The sequence below is a fragment of the Leuciscus leuciscus genome (genome assembly GCF_965113295.1).
Source record: "Leuciscus leuciscus genome assembly, chromosome: 3".
Taxonomy (NCBI): domain Eukaryota; kingdom Metazoa; phylum Chordata; class Actinopteri; order Cypriniformes; family Leuciscidae; genus Leuciscus; species Leuciscus leuciscus.
This window is the reverse complement of record NC_138727.1, coordinates 16,161,371-16,178,966: the sequence shown is the minus strand read 5'-3', so window position 1 is coordinate 16,178,966 and position 17,596 is coordinate 16,161,371. Positions and strand designations below refer to the sequence as shown.

Genomic DNA, 17,596 nt, shown 5'->3' with positions numbered 1-17,596 from the left:
ATAACAAGTTGGCCGGTTAGCTCAGTTGGTTAGAGCGTGGTGCTAATAACGCCAAGGTCGCGGGTTCGATCCCCGTACTGGCCAGAAGACATTTTAATGATTTCACATGTGGAAGATCTTAAAAAACGTAAGTTGAAACATTTGTAATTCGGTTCATTAACATGACTGGAAGCATTATTTATTTTTTATTTCACTTTAATAACTCAAAAACAAAAGAATTCCATATCTTTACATTTTATTTTATTTTGTAATACAAAAAATATGTAATTGTGTCCAGTGGTGATTATATGATCATCTCTATTCTCTGCAGTGCTGAAGTTCATTTTCGATTCTTCTTGGATTTCCTTTTAAAAAAAAGGAATATTTTTGGTTATATCACACTGTATGAGGGTATGCATTCATTATGTGGTTATGTTGTACTTTTATGAGTGAGGTAACTAAGATAACAGATTTATTGACTTTACTCACTGGGCTTCTTCATTAAGAATGACAACTTCCTCCTCTTCACTGTCTGAGATTACCATCACTTCATCTGCGCGCGCACACACACACACACACACACACACACACACACACACACGTGTTTTTGGGCAGACAATTTTTCTTCTCAGATTTTAGAACAAACATATATAGTGTGTTTATTACTCTACAGCACAAAAAAAACACACAAGTCTCTCACACAACGTACCTGTTTTTCTGTCCTCTGTCTGAGGTTCATCCTCTTCATCCTCATCGAGTCCCCATGAGTTTACAATACCCTCACCTACGTGTGCAGTTCCCGTAGCAACAAGAACAGGAGAGGGAACACTGGCTCTGGGGTTAAGGAGTAATATTAGGGTAAAAAAATTCACCTGGCACAGCAATACAATATTCCTTTAACATTTCATGCTTCTCTAATGAGACGTCAAACCATCACACTGCTTTTTCTGCATTCCTAAACAAGATATTAAAACATTCTCAATCAACATGAGTTCTAAAACTGGCTATTCCCCATGTCCCCATGCTGTATGCAATCAGATACGCTTCTGTGGAGGTTTCCGTTCTGGTCACAATGTCATTTGCTGTCTCTTTGACATCTGTCATCTCCACCGGGGCTTCGTCTCTCTTAAGAGTTGTGATTCGCTCTTTAGGCATGGATTCAGCAAAGCCAAACTTTCCACCCTCCTTTCTAAAAAAACAAACAAAAACAAAAAAACTTTAATTTAATATAAATGTATAATATACATTTTAATTATTCTATTGCTTTATATTTGCTGTAATATGACACAAAGAGTGATAAAAGGTCTTGTATGAATTGGAAGATCACATTTTAACATCTAAATGTAATTAAAAAAATCATCTTAAACTACACACATACCTGATTTTTTTGTCATTCTCTAAGGCTTTGTTGATGAGCTGTGTAATTTCAGAAACTTTCACACTTGCTATTTTGCTGCATCTCAAAACCTGTGGGAAAACAAAATGTTAATGGTTCTACAGTACAGATTAATAGTGTAAGACAGCTTTGAAAGTTCAGTATGTGATAAATCAATGACATTAACTAAAAATAAGTCAAATTAGACCAAATAAATTATAACTAACACACACTCTTACCTGGTCTTTCAGTAGCATGATCCCACCACTGGACTGAATGGAGCAGATCTCCTGATGTTTGTTCATGGCTATCACCAACAATCCATCCTTCACTCGCTCTTCTCGTTCACAAGGGTCCACAAGCAAATACGAGCTTAGGAAGGAATAAGTAAACAAAGATTGTAAAACAATATCTCTTAGTCAAATGAAAACAAAGCAATTACTGTAATAGAATAGAATAGAAGAGAAGAGAAGAGAAAGGCAAGTTTGAAATGCAACTCAATACATAGTAGTATTTGCTATAAGTAAATTGCAGTGAATTCTATGGAAGCTTGTTTGCACCCCTAAATAATAGGTAACTGCGACTTTATATCTATATATTTTTCTTTTTTCTTTTCCTAAGAATTGCATAATATAGTGTCTCAATTGCGTGTTAGAAAGTCATTCCTTTTTCCTCATAATTTGACTTTATAACTCGCAATTAATTTGCGAGTTTATTCCTCAAAATTCGGACTTTTTTTCTTGCAATTCACACCATTGCAAGTTATGAAGTCAGAATTGTGAGATATACTAGCTTCTAGTTTGTGTCCCAGTTCAGCGGCCTGCAGTCAGCATAATCTCGTTACCAGTCTGTGTCTGTACTTAAAATATTGTGTATGTACTTAAAAAAATATATCGCCTTTACAAAAAATCAAAATAAAATAAAGTGGTCCTCCGAAGAGGGGTGGGAGAAAAAAAAAAAAAGAAAAAAAAAAGAATTGTGAGATATAAACTCAGAATTGGACATTATAGCTTGCAATTACGAGTTTATATCTCACAATTCTGAGAAAAGCAGTCAGAATGGCAAGATATGAACTCACAATTGCGAGCAAAAAGAAGTCAGTATTGCGAGTTTATATCACGCAATTCTGACATTATAACTCAGGGTTTTTTTTGTTTTTTTATTGAGAGAAAGACTATTTTATTGCATGGCGTAAACAAGCTTCCATAGAATCCATTTTCCTAATTTCCAGCAAAATCATATCAGTAAAGAGATTGTTGTAAGAGATTGTGTTCATGTGATGTTTCTTACCCCTGCAGGAAGAAAGCAAAGCTGACACATATGGGCATGTGATAAATACTCAGAGGAATCGGATCTCTCTCCTCTGGACTGAACTGCTCAAAACACAGAATTTTTTTTTATAAAAATGGAATACACCACCAATACAAAGATATCACCTACCAAATGCATCCATTATGGGGTTTCAGGACTCACCACAGTAACATCTCGTCCCTGAATAGCGACGTCTGGCCGCCTAAAGTGTGAGAGTGCAGATATGGCAGCAATGCTTGCTGCATCCATCAAGTTTCCATCATGATTTAACACATGGACATCAACCCGTATCTGCCAAACCTGTCGATAACAGAGGTACAGTGAGTGAAGGGACATTTCATGTGGCAAATAGGATGAATTATTTGCTCTGGTTTTTACTATGAGAATAAGAAATTATGCTTCCATTTAAAAGTTTGGGGTCGGTAAGTTTTTTCTTTCTTTCTCATGTCTCACCAAGTCTGCATTTATTTGATCAAACACAGTAAAATCTGTGAAATATTATTAAAATAACTTTTTATTTTTAATTGAATATGAATTTTCATTAGCCATTACTTCAGTCTTCAGTGTCACGTGATCCTTCAGAAATCAATCTAATGTGCTGAATTGGTGCTCAAGAAACATTTTATTATTAAAAATATTAATATTATTATCAATGTTGAAAATAGTTGTGCTGCTTAATATGTTTGTGGAAACCATGATACATTTTTCAGGATTCTTTGATCAATTCAAAGTTCAATAGAACAATATTTAATAGATTTTTTTTTTGTAACAATGTCTTTACTGTCACTTTAATTTAATGCATCCTTGCCGAATAAAAGCATTCATTTCATTAAAAAAAATGTTTTACTGACTCCAAACTTTTGAATGATATTGCATATATCATATGACAGGTATGTATATCACCTTTTCTCCTGAAACTACACATAGAGACTCCGTGTCTATGCATTTAGAATTCCGTAGACACCTCTCAAGCTGTCTGTTTAACAACACCAACAGCTCTGACTGCCTATAGAACACAAACACACAGGAATTAGGAGGTAAGAAAACACACAAGAGAATAATTTACATGATTGTGTGTGACACAGTGTGAACCTGTTGGGCTCAAAGGCTGGCGATGCCATGGGAGACAATTCCAAATTAAAAAACACGATGCCTTCTGTGGGACGTGAATCTTTTGGAGGGACCAACTCACAAGTGACCTGACACAAAACCCTGAAAGGAAAAACATGTGTTCAAAATGGGATTTTCGAGGAAGTACCCAAACAAAGTAAACTAAGGCCTGGTTTCACAGACAGGGCTTAGATTTAAGACAGGATTTGGCCTCTGTTAAATTAGGACATTTTAGTATCTTTTATAAACATGCCTTAAAAAACATTACTGGAGTGCATCTTAAGACAAAACAATGGCACTGACATATTTTAAGATATATCAGTGCAAGTGGCTTTCCACTCAATGATGCATTTTAGTCTGGACTAGGCTAGGCTTAAGCCTTGTCTGTGAAACCGGGGGTACATTTTCCTAGATAGTAAACAAGAGATTGTTATGACTTCATAATCGGTGGTTTGTAATTTTTAAAGCAACTATAACTGATACCTTGTTTTCCCAAGTTCCACGATGCAACAGCCATAATCGGTTCCAAAGGTGATTTTAATATTCCGGTAATCGTATGTCTGTCTCCCATCTAAGCGCTACAGAAAACAGAAAACCACTAGTCAGCTAGAGATGTGAGATGTACAATGACAATAATCACAACTTTTCATTACTAATGAAGTCAAAAATATATAATACACAAGGTGCAACTTACTTTTTTCTCTTCAATAGCTTTAAGAAGAAAAAGCTTCTCGCAGTTTGACAGCGGAGTATCCCTCATTTTGACAGCTTGAATATCACATAAACAACTCGATCCACCACCACTGCATACTCTCACACGCTTATTTCAGTGTAGAACCTGCGCGATGTTATGACGTAAGTATAACATTGGCGCACGGAATTTGCGTAAGCATCAGACGAGCTTGGTGAACGACGGCTCAGTTTTAGAATTTATAAAACATTAAACACAGTCTTTCAGTTTGTTTTAAATTTCCTATTCCAACAAATAAAAAAATATAATATATAATTATATAATTCACCATTGAAAATTATAAGGAGATGGAGTTGTAGCCACAGAAGAATAATTGTATTTTGTTAATAATAGTAAGACATTTTGTAATATTAGGCTACCCCGATATAGTTTTAAAAAATCCAAGGAATTCGTTTTCGAAGCATGCCAGAATATGAAAATAATTGTTTTAAAATTTGTTGTAAATGGCTATAATTTGTTGCTGAAGTGCATATTGTGGATTTTAACAGAAGAAAAAAAGGCTATCAGCGCTAGGTCAATACAAGCACACGTGGACCTATCAGGAACTAGTTTCAGTCGAATTTTGTCGAATTGTTGTATAGATTCGAATATCTTGGTGATTTTGTGCGTGAGAAACTCATAATCTTATTCTGAAATTTTGTATGGAATTGCATGTGAATCTATTATGTAGGCCAATCATTTTAAAATGCATTATCTAGGCTATCCAGCTGTGAAACTGATTGCAGTGGCCAGCAATGTTTTACGTGTTTTAACTATGTTTTTTAACTGATAGATGAATCACTTTGTTGTAAGAAACGTCATGGGCACGACGCACGAGGCATAGGCCTACACAATGTTCTGTACATATGGAAACAAAAATGATTTATTAAGAATTTAAGCGTTTATTAAAAATTAGACTGATTTATTAACAGTCCCCCCTTTCAGTGCAGCACTTTAGATCGTTTGATGGGTCATAATATCGTGCAATCTGTAACAAAATAATGTGATTTATCATTTGATATTATTAGAAAGCTTTTGTTAAGCCAAAATGTGCCTGTGGCAAATTCACACGTACGCAGATGTCCCTTTTAAAAACACTGTTAATGGTACCAGCCGTACACGACAGCGTAGATATTGTTCAGCTGGTGCTCTTGTGTAGGACTGTTGCTCTCATAACGTTATGATGGATGGACTGCACACTCGCCAATCTTTTGAGCAGCTCAACGTGATACCCGCTTGTTCAGCACAAAGAAAGACGCGTGGACATTTGCATCAAAACCCACTCTGTCATCTCCTGTCTCTCTTTTCCACCTACATATAAACTTACACGACACAATAACTATTTGACCTAGTTCATGTCAAATGTCATGCAAGGTTCAAACTAAGTAAGATCAAATAAATGTGAATGGCTAAAGGCCTACAAAGCCTACAAAGAAACTTTAAACAACATTTTTGGTTGTGAAAAATTGCTGCATATTTTCACCAGTGTTTTAACTATAAAAGCAAGCACTGCATACTGCATATGCAACATGTTTTATTTCTGAAACTGCTTACAAACTCGTTATTCTTAGTTCTATTGAAATTCTAATTACATGCAAAGTGTGCAATATGGACTGTATAAAAGGCTACATTGTTGTATGTAAAAAAAAATCTGTCCTTTTTAATATACTATTACAAATACAATAACAGCAACATTTTAATGACAAATGCACAAATATTTCTGGTAAAGCCAATAAATATAAAACACACATTCAGAGGTGTGGAGCATTCTTATTTAATTTTTAAGCTGACTAAATGAATGAACGAATAAATAAATAATATAAATAAATAAATAGTCTATTAAATGACAAATCAATATGTTTTGAGTTGTGTAAAAACTCTCAGGTATTATTATATTCAGACAGTGTAATGGGAAACGGAAGAGATTTGCTTTATAACTTTTAACAAAATAAATAAATAAATAAATAGTCCCAATATGATCAATAAGTTATGACTATGCTTTTACATTGCTTTAACTCATCAAAATAAGTTAAGCAATTTTCAATGTATATCAACTTTCAAGTTATATGATTCAACTCATTTTTTTAAGTCAGTTTAATGTAATTTAAGTTGAAATGACTTAAACATCCAAGTTAATTGTACTTAAAATTTTAAGTCAGAATTTTTTTAATTAATTTTTTTAAAGTGGGAAAAAATGTTGTATGCAAAATATAGATAAGTGTAGAGGCTATAGTAATGGATCATTATAGGCTGCTGAATGATATGATGCAGGTGGGGGTAGAGATGATGGAGAGACATGTCAAAAGAATAATACAATGAGACCCACCGCCACGTGTCAGTAACCGACTTAATCAGCTGAATTCGGGGATAATAAAAGCCACAGAGCCCTCGCGTAAGAACAGTTCAGAGGACTGCACCAGAGAGACTTCAATACTGCAATATTTATGATGGAGTACAGCTACCTAACGTCTGCATACGAGTCTGGGATGGACACTGGCCGAACTTCTATCAGCTCCTGCAGTCAGCCCTTCAGCTTCCAATATAACAGGTGCAATTTAGGTAACACATCCAGTTGCCATTTCATGGCGCCCGGTTCTCATCAACCCTCACATTACATAACAGGTTGGTCTGTGCTTTAATCATATTCAGTATATTACATTAATTGAGGATGTAATTATTTGCATTTGAGATTTGACTAAGATTTAAAACTTGAAAGAGCTATAACCCTTTTATAGCCTACAGAAAAAAAAAGCATTAATACTTGTTCATATAGTCTATAGTCTATCTATAACATACCGTTAAAAAGTTTGGGGTTAGTAATGTTTTATTTTTATTATTATTATTATTATTATTTAAAGAAATTAATCCTTTTATTCAGCAATTAATAAAAGCATGAATAAATTCAAGATTTTACATAGTTACAAAAAATGTAGATGTGCCACAACAGGAATATGTTACATTTTAAAATATATTTAAATAGAAAAAATATATATTTTAAATTGTACAAATATTTCACAAAATTACTGTAGCCTATAATGTATTTTGATCTAATCTGCAACATTTGTGAGCGTAAGAGACTTTTTTCAATAACATAATTTAAAAAATCTTTCCAACCACACATTTTTAGTGTAGATAGGCTACAGTCCATTTACTAATTGTATAACATTTATTTTTGTGTTAAATTAAAATTTCATTTAATTTCCAGTTCATCGCAATCTTTTGAGTTATGAACGAGGCGTCCAGGAGAGACGCAAACAAAGACGCGTGCGCACCATCTTCACCAGCGCGCAGCTGAAAGCGCTCGAGCGCGTGTTCTCACAGACTCGGTATCCAGACATCTACACGCGAGAAGAGCTCGCGCAGGAGATCCATCTTACTGAAGCTCGAGTTCAGGTATATGTTCTTCTCTTATCTTACTTTCCGTTTAGGCTCAGAGAGTTTAAGACCACCTTCATAGGCGTAAAACCGATTATTTAAACAAGAGTAAAGCTTGCCATTTCAGAATTTTAGAGAAAAGTGGCAGTAAGCTACAAACCAGAAAGGGCAAGAAATATATATATATATATTTTTTTTTTACATGTTCAGAGGTATTAGGCCTATATCGTCACCTTCCTAAAATAATTGCCCAAGTAATTTTTTGATAATTTCTTTTTATTTCTTTTTTTGTTGCACAAATCATCTCCTCATAATGCTGGCCACCTCTGGAAAAATCGGCCACATCCTCAGTTGAACAGATCATGCAATCCTACCCCTGTAGTAAAATGCCCTATGTCAAGAGTGTGACTTAGGCCGTTTTATTTTGCCTAAGTAAAAAGACAATGAGACTTAGGCAATTTTAAGCTTTTCGAGATGGCAGTTGCATTAAGAAGAACGAAAATCTACTCAACCTCTGAAGTTAAGGTTCAGTTTTTTGTGTTTTCTGAGAAACCTGAAAAAATGACTTGGCTTGGGCAATTATTTTAGGAAGGTGACGATATATAACCTCTTTATCATTTATCATAAATATCTAATAGATATTATTATTATAGGTTGTGAATGCCTATTGTATCTGACACATTGTTCTAGTTGTCCTCAAAACACAATTAGCCTACGCTACTACAATAAATACTGAACCCCTATGAAAAATGCACACTGTAAAAAATTATTGTGATTTTAACGGTAAAAGACAGTAAAAATGCTACGGTGGAAAACTGTTAATTGGTTAACAGAAAGTTTTCGTACTATAGGCATAGACGGTGAATAACTGTGATAGATCTAACCATTCATTTCATGCAATTTTACAGTAAAATACTGTTAAATCTACAGTTTTTGGAAGTGAAAAAGTAATTGTAAAATTTACAGTGAAAATACGTAAATTAATCGGTAAATTAACATTATATCGGATTATGAAATATTTGTTTTTACTGTAAATTTAACTTAAGTCAGTAAAATCTAAAATGTTGCTACCGTATTTTTTTACGGTAAATTTCTGCCAACCACAGCTGCCAGTTTTTTACCGTAAATTTAACAGAATTTTTTTTACAGTGTATGAAATTTATTTTATTTTATTTTATTCAGGTCTGGTTCCAGAACAGACGAGCTAAATTTCGTAAACAGGAGCGTGCGGTCACATGGATTGAGTCATCATCCAAAGTGCACAGTTCGCTTTCTCATGCCAGCTCCAAAACAATGACAGTTCCTGACCCAGACAGCACACAGCCCACTCTTACCCTAACCGAAGACCAGAAACAGGACAACAGCGGTCTCAGAGAGGGCCAAGCTCCAGAAGAACTGTCCTTGTTAGGCATAACTTCTCTTGAAGCACAGAGGTCAAGCGGTCACCTAACTCACTGTGCTTCTACTGTGTGCATGTGTTGAGCAGTAAAAGACATGATGTGCCATTTCAAACATCACTGTTTAGATCTCAGCTAGTGCCATTTCCTAACCTTATTTATGTTATTTATCGGTTAAGATCTTCTTTGATGACCAACAATGCTAAAAAAAAGTTTGTAGGCCTACACATATGAGACATGCATGCTACATTTATCTTATTTTATTGCATTGAATTCATACAGTTGGATAGGAAAATCATTCCACATACTGTAATCGTTTACTGCTTTTTGTTGTAAAAACTGCTCATTTTCCCCCTTCAAATTATATTCATAATATTATAGGATGCTGTTACAAAATAAATCTTCACCACATCATTATTCAGTCTTCTACTTAGTCACAAACACAAGGTGGAGGTGCATTTAAAATAGTTTATTATAGTTTATTTAAAAACATACACTTGCTATAAAAGCCATTGCATTTCAGCGTCTTGTAGGTTGTCTTATATCGCTCATTTTTAAAAGGGTATAATAAATACAGAATATGAAGTTATTTGTCACACACATCTCACTCATCCTTGGCTAATCTTTCCAGTAATTATTGCCTTACTTTAGTTCGTATTCTTACAATGTCACAAAATAAAACAAATGATATACAAGCGACAGTCAAAACCCCCTGTATCTAAATGATGATGTGTTTGAATCAAAATTTCAAATATTAACAGAAAGCAAAAGAAGTTATAAAAGCAGGAATTATATGCTATTTTTGCTGAATACAATCGGTCGTTGTTGTATTTGATATTTTGGTGACATTTAACAGAATATGAAATTTAGATTAATATAAATATGGATATTTAACAATTGTACATCTCTAAATGGACATGAAAAGCTTACAAAGGGTGTGCTTTTCATTTTTTAATCTCTTGCTCGCACATTCATAGTGTTTGAATAAAGTACAAGGGTAAAAGCAGAGTGCTCAGTGCATATGCATAATACTCTCACCAATACACATTGGTAACTTGAAGCTTTGGATGCAAGGGTGGCCGACACTAGACATTATCTGGAGCGCATTTCTAAGGCACAACATTGCAGAAGAGAGAAAGGCAACAGAACACATAAAACCGATTTTAACGGGACATTTTTAAAAGCTAAAAAAAGGGTTATACTTTACATTACAGTGCTTCAGTTATTACATAAAATGTTTGATTATAGAGCTGCTTTGCACACTGTTAATGTTATTACTTCAGTAATTCATTTTAGTAGCATGTAATGTATGTGTAACATTGGCATTGTAATGTAAAGCGTCACCAAGGAAAGTTACTGGGATCATGCAATTGTCTTACCATTCAAATGCAGAGCAAAACGTAAATATTAATAACATAAAGTTGGAAAAATAATCAAATGGAAATGTAAGATCTACCTGCTAGCAACATGCTGTTTACATGGGTTGTTAAACAATACTGCACAAATAAAGTATTCAAACCCCTCACTTATCAAACAGGATAAAACAGGCAATGCAAAATGGAGGAAGGAACATTTAAATCAAATCCACTCCAGTTCATGAAGACATGAAGAAGGTTTTTTCAAACCATAAATAAGGACAATTTTATCAGTATTCATTTCATGTTGTCAGTTAAGGCATCAGGACAAATCAGCTAGGCCTAAGAGTCGCACATCATGCGTTCGTCAACAACAGTTGCCTAACATTTATTAATAATGTGAGAGACCTGCAAGACCATTACAAAAACTGAGATTATTTATTATTAATAAAATAACAGATGCAAAAATTTCTTGGATGAAAACTGGACGTTTGTGCTACCTAACAATAGAAACGGATTCAGTCACACTCTACATTACAGTGCCCATGTTACAATGTATTTGAGTAATACTAAAAGAACAACATGTAGACATGTTTTTAATTCCATGCCATTATTGTACACTAAATTAGTACAACCTCGTTTCCAGGAAAGTTGAGACATTTTGTAAAATGCAATAAAATCAAGAATCTGTGATTTGTTAATACTCTTTAACCTTTAAAAGTACAAAGATTTCCAATGTTTTCACTGACCAATTAATTGTATTTTCTAAATATAAACACATTTTTGAAGATGATGGCTGCAACACACTCCAAAAAAAAGTTGGAGCAGAGGCTAAATAAAAGTTAAACTGTTTTGAAACAGTCCACAATAAGCAAGTGAATTGGTTCCAGATGAGGGTATCATGATTGGGAATAATAGTACAATCCACCAAAGGCTCAGTCTTTGTGAACAAATATGGGTCATGGCTCACCACTTTGTGCCAGATTTCATGAGAGAATTGCCAAACAATTCAAAAATCAGGAATTCAGGTCTTTCACTATCTACCATACATAATATTGTGAAAAGATTCAGGGCATCCAGAGAAATCTCAGTCCTTGTCGGGCAAGCCAGGAAACCACTGACACTAGACACACACTGTCTGCAGTCCAGATCTCTCTTATTGAAAATGTGCGGCCCATCATAAAATAGAGAAGCAGACAACCACTGAGCAGCTGGACAGTATCAGGTAAGATTGGGCAAAAATGTCACTTCGCAACAATTAGTATCCTTAATTCCCATGTAATTAAAAGGAAAGGTGATGTGACACAGTGGAAAACATGCCTCTGTCCCAACTTTCTGTTGCAGCCATCAAAATCTAAATTTGTTGAAAACAAGTGAAAACATTGGAAATCTTTTCTTTGTACTTTTGTCAGTTAAGTAAAGGTTAAAGATAAAAAGTCCCAAATTTTCCTGAAATGGGGTTGTATTTGGGTTAATGGCACAGGCATTTGACATGATCTCTATCGCCCCATTAAGTGTTGAGTTTTGTTACTGATGCATTTAAACAAGAATGCACGTCTGCATTTGCGTAAAGTATGTTTCTGGCCTCATTGCTATTGAACTGTGTGTAACATGGCCACTGTGAGGTAAAGTGCCACCAGTACTCATTCTAAAGTGTAAAACTAACAGTATTAACAGACTCGCTGTAATTTATTTTATGAACTCTTTATCATGTCATATTTCAGTAAGCACAAAAACAGTCAAAGTCCAGAGGAAAACCCATCATGCGTTCATGATTCCAGTTCTGATGTTGATGTATATGTGCTTGTGCTGTAAGGAAAATAGTTGGAAATGTTGTAGAAACATAAAATCCGTTCTTCTTGGTTCTGGTCCTGGCTTGGTTTAACCTGATTCCGGTTCCATTTCCTTGTCAGAAGTGCAGAGGCCTCACAATGTTGTCGGCTGGCCAGCAGCTGCAAGGAAGGAGGAGCGCATTAAAAATTGCCTTGGCAATGTGTATTGTACCGTTTTACCCATGTCCCAGACCCAGGGGACCTTAAAATATGAAAAAAAAAAAATCTATCATAAAAATATTATTACATTGAAAAAACTATGATAATCTAAAAAGATGAAATAATCATAACCAATTACATAAACAATTACACAAATTATAAATGTCCCTCAGTTTCCATCACAAACACCAATTTTAATACAAAAAAAAGTTATAAAAAATAAGTGAATAATGAACAAATAGAGAACTTCCAAGGAGAGCATGTCAATGAAGAGATTGATATGTAATGTATAAAAAATAAATGAAAAAAACACAATATTTGTATTGTGCACAATTTCCAGTCAAACTGCCAAATTATGTAAAAAGTGTGAAAATATTATAATTAGATATATTAGATAAATTACATATGCTTGGTAAATATGATCAAAGATGGCTGTAAAAGATAAATCTGCATTGTTTATCCTTTTGATATTTTATTTTTTAAAAATGCAAAAATCTAACCTTTTATTGAAGTAAAATAATTGAAAGTGGGGGGAAAATCACATTATGAAATAAATGTTTTTCTCCAAAACACATTGGGAACAATTATTTGCCATACATTATTTATATCACACATTATCTTACAAAATACAGAAAAACTACAATCACAATAACCTGCACATTTAGGATAATACACTTAAAACACATTGACTCACCCCTTGATTTTATGTAGCATTCTTGACAATTAAGAAGTCCATTTCGAATTCGGACGTCAGTCCCAGCACTTGTGTCGCCAAGTAACCCTTTACACACGCCACACTAGAACACATCAGATATTCATATGAGAAGATGTAGACGTTACTCACGTATACACAGAGACTAACACAAACGAGAATTACCTTAAAACACTGAATATGGAAGTACAGCCCCAAGGTTTCAATGATCATAGCTGCTCCTTTACCCAACGGATGTGCACAGCTGGAGCAAAGTTTCTTTCCACTTACTGACCTGCAGAGGGCGCCACACAAAGCCATATGTTATTGGGTGGGTCTCAATCAGCTCCCTAGCGTCCCTAGGGTGTGAGAGGCTGCGTCTGAAATCGCATACTCTTTTGAGTAGATACTTATTTTGAATAAGTAATTACTTCATGACCGCTAAAAAAATACGTTATATAGTATGAATGTGTGTAGGAGGAATGTAATCAGGACATATTACATTCGCCATGTTATCATTATCACGTGACTTTCCAGCACCAATTGCGTCACTTCTCCGCCATTCATAAATCCTTTCCCGTGGCCTCATGGGATATTAAAGTGTCCATCGTATGCTCACTTCAGTATCTCGCCGGAAGAAGTAGGTCACCCGGGTACTTTTTGCCTACTTTATATGAGTACTGTGAATTTGGACATTGTGACATACTGTTTTTCCTTTACTATATAGTAGGGAAGTATGCGATTTTGGATGCAGCCATTGTGAGCATCAATGCTCCCTGGTTTTTGCAGTGCATTGTGGGACTTTTTAGGTGCACTGGAAGGATTTTGCGATTGAGACAGACAGCCCTTATAATGGCAGACTCCCTGATCAGTGGCCTGAATACTGAGCTGTTTTACCCATTGTAAAACTTTAACACTGACTTCTTGAAATAACAACTGTTACAATTTCGGTAACACTTTACAATAAGGTTTCATTTGTTAACATTAATTAACATGAACTAACAATGAAAAACACTTCTAAATCATGTATTAATCTTAGTTTCAACATTTAATTTCAACATTTACTAATACATTATTCAAAACAAAAGTATATGTTAATATTATTCAATGGACACGAGCTAACATGAACTAACAATGAACAGTTGTATTTATATGAACTAACATTAACATACTGCAACAAATGTATTGCTCATTGTTAGTTAATGTTAGTTAATGCATTAACTAATGTTAACTAACACGGGACCTTATTGTAAAGTGTTAAGGTACGTTCACGCCACACCCTAATTACCGTAATTACGAGATTTCAACTTGTAAAGAGTGTTCACTTCCTTGTAATTATAACTTGTAACCTGCACATTTTCTGAGAGTTCTACTTGTACCACGTGACTGCTGCAGATTCATTTAGGCATTGATAATTTTAATTAAAACAGCTCAGAGTAGAACATTGCATGTTGTCATCTCGAAATTACGGTAATTACAACATGCCGTGAATGCAGCTTTACCATAATATCTGTGTAACTATAAATAGAATAAATAGGTTTATGCACAGTGGGGACCAAAAGTCTTAAAATACCTTTATTGTCTATTTTAATAAAATTGTTTTCAATAAAAATTCATTTGTTCTTAATTAAAATTTTTTTTCAAATCCTGAAACTTTATTTACAGGTTTAAATGATTTTAAGAAACAACAACGAAATGGTACCACACTTTTGGACCCCAAATATTTATATATATATACATATAGTTTAAAGTGGTAACAAAAGCAAAATGCAATGCAAATATGCAATTTAAATGAATGGGATTGTGTGCACATAAGCACTTGGCATGATTATGTAACTCCAGAAATGAAAGCATTTGTTATGCCTTATACGTATGGTGACCATTCACCAAATTGAAATCAATACTTTTGCAATTTTAAGAAGATGCATTAAATCGTATAGGCCAGTTCAACAGCATGTCACTGTTTCTGGCTAAAGTGCACAAATGCATTTGAAGCCTATTACTGAAACGCTCCACATACACACACACACGCGCATATGCGATCGAGTATGTGTTGGAGGGAAGGCTCGTACCTGCTGGGTGATGGAGGTGGCGTGTCTTGTGATGGTGTGGGTGATTTTGATGGGTGTGTCCCTAAAACATTTTCACATGACCCAGTCCTGCCATCAGCCATACACACACACACACACACACACACACACACACACACACACACACACACACACGCGCATAGAGACAAAGAAATGTGAAAGCAAGTCATATGCAGAAATGTGTCATGTGCCAGAAAAAAAAAGAAGAAAAAAAAATCATACTGATCTGATCGTTTAAACATCCTTCACTCATAGCAAAGCCAAGCAGCATTTTGGCACTCCTGTGTAAGCAAGCCAGCATGCATCCCCAAACACATATACACACACACCTCCTCATTCCCGTGGTCTGGCTCTGGGGTGGACTCTGTTTACGATCAAGTGAGGCAGTTTTCTTCAAATCCTCTTGCCTGCCTTTAGACTTACAGCTCCAAGAGCCATCTGTAATAACACAGAAAAAAGTGTGTCTGCTAATTTGCTGGCTTAATATGCATTGTGATTTATATATATTGTGGCAGATGAGTAATGCATTAAAAAAAGATGTTCTTGCATTAAGTCTGGGCTATTTTTATTTTTATTTTATCAAGATTTCTGAAATGTTGATATAAGATGTTTAGCTATTTCTAAAAACCTTTTATCAACAGTAGAGTGGTGTAACCAACATGCCGGAAGAAATTGTGACAATAAATCAATAGACGATCCCTTTTAGATCTTTATGAATGTGTGTCAAGGTCGTTCATTTTTGTTTTAAAACAATATCAGATATTTTTTATGAAAGCTTTGTTCAGGTCAAATGTAGTAACCCTGAGAAAACCACTTGATATTCATGACTCAAAAAAGTATATTTTATAAAACATATATAATAATATAACATATGTAGTGTTACAATAATAATAATTTATTACAATAATAATAATCATTTAAAATAAAACAACAATAATAATTTTTTTATTGCAATTATTTAAAAATATATATTTGTTAAAAATGGCCTGAGGGAAAGCTTTCTTGCTCTGCCTTCCCACATTATGCACTGCACAGGTGTGGCAATATTATTATTAATAAGAAGGAGGGAATCTCCTCAACCACTACCAATGAGCTGCATTCACATTTTTAGTGTGTTTTTTGTAGAAAAAATTTATTTCTTCAAAAATGAATAAAACCAACAAACATCACATATAACAACATTTTCAAAAGATTTGACCCAGATTGACCCAAGGTTAGTGTGTGTATCTTACCTTGTATAAACTGCAGTTGTGGTGTAGCTGTTTGGCTCTCCTGAGGTTCAATCCTCTGACCATTCTGCTGTGCTGGTACGATTACTTGATCAGGGCTAGAGAGGTTAAATTGAACATTGAAAAACCATTTGACATTGTCAACATTTGAATTTGTATTTTTTTGTTACACCTTTTCCAATGACAGGTTGCCAGAGTACATCAAAGCCAGCTCAATATGGCACAATTACTCTTAATTAAATTACGTTGAATTTTAGATTATTTTTTTTTGCGGGCAGGTTGCCGTAGTCACATAGTCAATCACATTATCACTTGCTCAGTGGAAACGCAAGCCATTCTGAGAGAGGTTCGCAGATCGCCTGGCTGAATACCAGCATCAGCACCGTTTCGGTGGAAAAGGTATATGGATTTTGCATATATTCCACCTGTGTGTCAGTCTGTTACTCTGGTTCGTCTGTGCCTGTTTCTCCAGCATTTCCTGTTTTTTCTCCCAGTCAGCCAAGGAGAGGACAATAGTGTCCTGTGGGACTGAGGGCTGGGTGAGGGACGGAGCCTCGGTCACGATACTGGACGATAAAACTGAGGTGTGAGGTGTCAGTGGGGTCACAGTTTCCTCCAGTATTCGCCTCTCCTATTATAGATTAAGAGCTAATTAGTCGTCATTAAGAACTAATTAGCTGTCATGTAAAACAATTTGAAGACGCACCTCTTCATGGTGTCTCCTCTCCTCCTCTTCCACCTCTCTCTGCGCTCTCTCCCACTCCTCCTTCAGCTTCTCCTGCTCTCTCTGATATTTCTCCTACAGAGAAAGAAAAGAGGGATTAAAGAAATATTTCACACCAAAAGATTAATTTGTGCGACTTTCTTTTTTCCATGGAACACAAAAGAAGAAATTTTGAAGAATGAGCTGGTCGATCTTTTCCTTGCAATAACAATGGATAACAATATTTATATACGCTTTGT

General features: G+C 34.9%; 2 protein-coding genes across 8 annotated transcripts in view; both read right to left on the bottom strand.

Annotated features, from left to right (window-relative positions):
* Nucleotides 1–218: 218 nt before the first annotated feature.
* exosc9 (exosome component 9) lies at nt 219–4,620 on the bottom strand. The gene is made up of 12 exons (XM_082164439.1): nt 4,470–4,620; nt 4,259–4,353; nt 3,758–3,877; nt 3,569–3,671; nt 2,828–2,965; nt 2,645–2,727; nt 1,594–1,726; nt 1,358–1,446; nt 1,022–1,168; nt 689–807; nt 469–532; nt 219–344 (listed from the first exon to the last, which is right to left on the bottom strand). The coding sequence occupies exons 1-12, from the start codon at nt 4,533–4,535 to the stop codon at nt 320–322; spliced, it is 1,182 nt and encodes a 393-aa protein (XP_082020565.1). The 5' UTR covers nt 4,536–4,620; the 3' UTR covers nt 219–319.
* A 5,111-nt stretch (nt 4,621–9,731) lies between these two features.
* The window catches only part of limch1a (LIM and calponin homology domains 1a), a 49,756-nt gene continuing 41,891 nt past the window's right edge, over nt 9,732–17,596 (bottom strand). For 6 of the 7 annotated variants that reach the window (XM_082164390.1, XM_082164392.1, XM_082164394.1 and 3 more), the window contains 8 exons: nt 17,340–17,432; nt 17,059–17,264; nt 16,637–16,731; nt 15,734–15,842; nt 15,387–15,473; nt 13,501–13,609; nt 13,318–13,420; nt 9,732–12,584 (listed from right to left, as the gene is read on the bottom strand). In XM_082164390.1, coding sequence (XP_082020516.1) covers nt 12,559–12,584; nt 13,318–13,420; nt 13,501–13,609; nt 15,387–15,473; nt 15,734–15,842; nt 16,637–16,731; nt 17,059–17,264; nt 17,340–17,432 — 828 coding nt within the window. In that variant the 3' untranslated portion in view covers nt 9,732–12,558. The remainder of the gene's footprint in view (nt 12,585–13,317; nt 13,421–13,500; nt 13,610–15,386; nt 15,474–15,733; nt 15,843–16,636; nt 16,732–17,058; nt 17,265–17,339; nt 17,433–17,596) is intronic. The other variant, XM_082164391.1, reaches the window with a different exon arrangement.